Raw genomic sequence first — 5,765 nt, 5'->3', positions numbered from 1 at the left:
TTTCTTTTTTCTTTCTTTCTTTCTTTCTTTCTTTCTTTCTTTCTTTCTTTCTTTCTTTCTTTCTTTCTTTCTTTCTTTCTTTTTCTTTCCTCACCTGAGGGTATTTTTCCATTGATTTTTAGAGTGTGCAAGAGAGGGAAAGAGAGAGAGAAACATCAATGTGAGAGGGACACTTCGATTGGTTGCCTCCTGCATGAGCCCTGATCTGGGCCCCAGCCAGGGAGGAGCCTGCAACCTAGGTACATGCCCTGTACCAGAATCGAGCCCAGGCCCTGCGGTTAGCATGCTGAGGCTCTATCCACTGAGCCAAACTGGCTAGGGCAGGATATGACATTTCTTAGCCCCTCCAGCAGCAGACCTTCATTTTTTTTCCTCCAGGAGTGAGGTGGAAAAACCCTAGATCACCTTCTTGGGTTCTTATTATGCAAGTTACCAAGAACACTGCGAGTGGTGTACCAGAAGCTTAGCCAATGAGTGGTCAGAAAAGGTGTTTCCTCTGTAGGTCACGTGCAGAGGCAGGACTGCTGGCATGCCCCAGCTGGCAGGCCCTGTTCTCTGCGGGCCTGCTCGCCACCGTGGCAGCTGGCAGGCAGGCCCTGTTCCCTGCTCTCTGCAGGCCCTGCTCCACCCTGCTCTCTGCGGGCCTGCACCATCCGTGGCTTGCCTCACTGCGCAGCAGTCCACTCCTGCCCACCTGCACACACAGCCTCCTCCTGAGCGGTCGTGACTGTTACGGTGTCCTGGCTAATTTGCATATTACCTCTCTCTCTCTCTCTCTCTCTCTCTCTCTCTTTAGATTATTCAGTATCCATCTCCTCCAACCTATAGCAAGCTCTGTGAGACCAAAGACCATTTTGACTTGTTCACCTTATACCCTTTAAAGAGCTGGTGCTCTGCAGAAGTTCAACACCTAATTGTAGAGTGAATGTGAATGGATCAATACATGAATGAATACCATCTATAGGATAAAGAATAACTCAATGAAATTAGAATGACCAATTACAAGAAGTACTAAAAATGTATTTTTATTTTATAGAAAAATACAAATACCCTATAGAAAACATGAAAAATCCAGGTAAAGCATAAAGAAGGAAATAAAAATTACCCTGTTTCACAAACGAGAGGTGATTGTTGTTATATATGTTGATATATTTCCTTCTAGTCCTTAGCGTGTGTGTGTGTGTGTGTTTCATAAAGAAATAAAATACTCAAGTAGGATAATACTATATGTACAATTTTGGTTTTTTATTCATGTTATACTATTTAGGTAAGCCCATGTTGTAAGTAATTCTGAGTTAGAGTATCTTCTGATAACTCTTTGACTGCATCTTGGATTTTCATTAGGATTAATTAATGAAAGTAGATAACACTGTATGAACATGAAAAAATATGAATCAGATAACAGATGAAAGGGTTACACATCTCAACATAATCTAACTGTTCACGAAAGACAATTTACTTTTTTTTTTTTTATAACAACTTAATGTTTTCCAAACTCCCTTCTGCTCTGGTGGCAGAGGCTTAGAGATTTCTATGAGCGGATATACATCTCAGACCACAGTTAGGTGTTTGGGAAATAACATTTATTTTTCTAGAATTCATCTTTTTTTAAAAAAAGTTTTTATTGATTTTTAGAGAGAGAGGGAGAGGGAGAAACATTGATGAAGGAAACATCAATCGGCTACCTTCTGCACACCCCCTACTGGGGATTGAGCCGGCAACCTAGATATGTACCCTAACCTGGAATCAAACTGGTGACCTCTTGGTGCATGTGTTACGCTCACCCACTGAGCCACACAAGCAGGGCTGGAATGCATCTTGATTTCTATTTCATTTGGCTGAGATAGCCCATCTGTGGCTATTATTAGGTACTAGAGGCCCGGTGCACAAAAATTTGTGCACTCGGGGGGGGGGGGGCCCTCAGCCCCTCTTGCAGCCTGGGACCCGGGGGGTCCACCTGCTGGCTTAGGCCTGCTCCCCGGGGGATCGGACCTAAGCTGGCAGTCAGACATCCCTCTGGCAGCCCAGGAGCCCTTGGGGGATGTCCACTTGCCAGCGGGGAGCAGGCCTAAGCTGCAGTCGGACATCCTTAGCGCTGCTGAGGAGGTGCGAGAGGCTCCCACCACCACCGCTGTGCTGGCAGCTGGCAGCCTGGCTTGTGGCTGAGCAGAGCTCCCCCTGTGGGAGCCCACTGACCACCAGGGGGAAGCTCCTGCATTGAGCATCTGCCCCCTGGTGGTAAGTGTGTGTCATAGTGACCAGTCATTCCTAGTCATTCTGCTATTAGGGTCAATTTACATATTACCCTTTTATTATATAGGATAGTTAGTTCATATAGCGCCAAAGCATTGGAGAAAAAGAATACCTGGCCCTTTGGTACCAAATGTCTCTGGAGCACACAGTTATCCTGTCTTATTGTTGGTCTACACTGTCAAGAATTCTCATTTCTCTTTCTATGGACTATTCAGGTCCAATGGCTTCTTTTCCTGCATTCGTGTCATCCACGAGAAAACTGGAATCATTCTGCTGCTTTTCTCAACACTGCAACTTGGAAATCTCTGAAATCAGCTTTGAGTACAGGTAGATCTCACTCCCACAGTCATTACGTTGCACGGCAAAGGGAGATTTCCAGGTATGTCTAATCAAATTACGTAAGAGTTTTCTCTGGCCGATGGCAGGAGAGGGAGTCAGAGATTGCAAGATAAGAAGGACTTGATGCAGGTAGCTTCTGGGAGCAGAGAGTGGACTGTGGTTGACAACCAGCAAAGAAACAAGGACCTCTGACCTACAACTGCACGGAAATGGATCCTGCCAACAAACTGGATGAGCTTGGGAGCAGATGCTTCCCAGAGCCCACCCTAGCTGACACCTTGATTCCTGAGCACTCAATCCAGCCAAACACACCCAGACTTCTGACCTACAGAACTGTGATAATGAGAGGGTGTTATTTTAAGCCACCAAGTCTGTGGTAATGTTACACAGCAAGGAAAGCATGGTTACCAGGAGACAAGGATCATGGGGACCACTTGCCACAGGAGCCCAGCCAAGATCAGCAGTCTTGCCCAAATCAGCAGACCACCCAGTTAACTTTTAAAATCATGAGCAATAATAGTACATGGTGCTTGTATTAAGCCACTAAATTTAAGAGTGGTTTGTTATGTAGTTAAAATTAATTGTTACAACTTCTGAAGTGAGAGAAGTATGGAACAATTCCTCTTAAATGAAAAGCCCCATCCTGCCAGAGCTGACCAGCAGCCCCTGGACGACAGATGAACAGATTACTCTGACACAGTTTACTGTGAAAGAGAGGCTAAGGGACAGCCTGACTGAAGTGACCAGGCTGCCTTGATTGCCTGCCTCGTTAGGCTTTTATTGGAATTTTTATATTTAGGTACAATCAGTAGGGTGAGTAACTTGGGAGGACACATGTGTTTACATTGTCCTCTAGGCAAGGGCATCCAGGGATTAAGCATAGGATTCCAGTAAACACCCGGGGGTCTGCACATGCACAGGCTTGTTTAGAAAGGTCAAGGAATAATTAGGGGCGCCGCCTTCAACACTCCCCTAAGTCAGAATTCTAATAAACAGGGCAGGCGGCCTTCCACACACTTCCCTTTTCTCAGAATGTCCTCCTTACAAACTTTCCAACCAAGTCTCGTGTGCTCCCCAACACCATCCTAGTTCCGAAGACAATGAAGAATGTACTAGTAGAAAGAGCACGGGATCTGACTGAGCCCACCACTCTATAATAATGAGTTACCGTTTATTGAGTACTTACTAGCACTGTGTTAGGAGCTCTATGTTCAGTAGCTGATTTAATTCATACAACTCTGTGAAGTAGGTATTTCTAAGACTCATGGATTCTATGTTATATTTTCATATTGTAGAGTTAGATACCTTTAATTACATTAACCATTTTATCAATTCTCTAGCCTATAAAATGGGTTGATTATAGAGCTTAATTCACAAGATGATACTACTCTATAAGCTTTGTGAATTTTTGTGTAAATATTGGAAATCCTTACCAGCAGTCCAGGATTTAGTTTTCATGTTATTTGCCCTGAAAGTCATCTACAGTGACAATATTAAAATTTTTCTATATTGACAAAACAGCTACTGAACATGTATATCAGCACTTGATTTCTGAGAGTCAGCATTCATGTGTCTGTCAGCCTTTCTGCTTGATCAAGAGATACCAGTTAACCATTACAAGGGCATAAATATAATCAAATCCACAGATTAACGATAAGTTCTGGTTTTGGAGCTGGGGTTGGGGAGCTAATATTTTTTGAGGGCCTCTATGTGTCAGATACCATTCCAGGCGATTTACTTATATCAACTGATAATGATAGGATCTGTATGGATTGGAGCTGAAGCATGGATAGTTTATAAAGTGTATTGGGTGATTCTACTGTGTCTCCATGATCGAAAACTACTGACATACAAAACCCCAATGATTCTCGGAGCAGTTCTCTAAGATAGGTTTTATATCAATTTATGGTAAAGAAATGGATGCCCACAGATATTAACTAACTCACCCAGGTCACACCTGTAATTAGCAGGAGAAAGTCCGTTTTTTCCTACTTCACCAAGCAGAGGAGACAATCACTCTTGCCAAATCAAGGGGGATGCTGAACTCAAGATCCCTACTCAATAAACCAGTCTCCTTCCCTGACTCTCTATCGACCATGAATCCTTTCTGGCCACCTCAATCCTCCTTGATCTCTTCACCAAATCTCTGTTACATGAATAACTGGCATGTTTTGATGGTAATATACTCAGCCTTACCTTGTATTTGTACCCACATTTATCAAGGCCTCCCAGTACATTTATGTCCTGGTTGTCAAACCTGGCGAGACAGGCAGGCAAATCATGGTAAGAGCCCTGGTTTTGGAGCCACACCCACGTGAGTTGGCCTCCTCCATGTGCTTATCTCTATGGCCTTGACAAGCCATTTGTTTTTTTGAATCTCAGTTTTGTAAGCATAAAACTGACCCCCTGCACTTTAGCAAGGATTAGAAACATTATATTCAGTAAAACCTTACTTATTAGTATACCCACCCTAACCAATGGAAGTAAAGTGACATGGAGAGTAGTAAGAATAATTAGACCTTTAGAGTTATTTTTCTAACATGGATACCCTAATATTTGGAGAGAGAATGAAAGAACGAGGAGTCAAAATCTAGTTAAGGCTGCACTTTTATCCCTCAGAACAGGTTTCCAGAAAGTTCTTTACTGGAAAATTATGATACTCTAGCCGAACTACAGGAAATCGTTATGCTCTGTATTTTTCTCACCTTGCCTCAAATTCTTGTCCTATGACCTGGCCCCTACCCCAAGCTTTGCCCTCCATTTACGGGAGGAGTTGAGGATTTCATTTTAGGGTGGTTGGGGTGGGGTGGGGAGTAGGGCAAATCTGAGAGGCTCCACCCATTTCTCTAGAGGCTGGGAGGTGTCGATATTCTCTTTCTGACCTGGCTCGGCCCCGGCCGCCCCTCGGTTCGCAGAGTACGCTCGGGCTCCAGGCAGCCAGTCGCCAACATGGTGAAGATCGTGACAGTGAAGACCCAGGCGTACCCGGACCAGAAGCCGGGCACGAGCGGGCTGCGGAAGCGGGTGAAGGTGTTCCAGAGCAACGCCAACTACGCGGAGAATTTCATCCAGAGTATCATCTCCACGGTGGAGCCGGCGCAGCGGCCGGAGGCCACGCTGGTGGTGGGCGGGGACGGCAGGTTCTACATGAAGGAGGCCATCCAGCTCATCGT

The 5,765-nt window shown here is 44.7% G+C and overlaps 1 protein-coding gene across 1 annotated transcript in view; it reads left to right on the top strand.

The window, feature by feature from the left end:
* The first annotated feature begins 5,480 nt into the window (after window positions 1-5,480).
* Window positions 5,481-5,765, top strand: part of PGM1 (phosphoglucomutase 1) — a 55,906-nt gene continuing 55,621 nt past the window's right edge. Inside the window, exon 1 of the mRNA XM_014549267.1 lies at window positions 5,481-5,763. Coding sequence (XP_014404753.1) covers window positions 5,542-5,763 — 222 coding nt within the window. The 5' untranslated portion in view covers window positions 5,481-5,541. The remainder of the gene's footprint in view (window positions 5,764-5,765) is intronic.

The sequence above is a fragment of the Myotis brandtii genome, unplaced genomic scaffold (genome assembly GCF_000412655.1).
Source record: "Myotis brandtii unplaced genomic scaffold, ASM41265v1 scaffold540, whole genome shotgun sequence".
Taxonomy (NCBI): Eukaryota; Metazoa; Chordata; class Mammalia; order Chiroptera; family Vespertilionidae; genus Myotis; species Myotis brandtii.
This window is presented reverse-complemented; position numbering and strand designations above follow the sequence as displayed.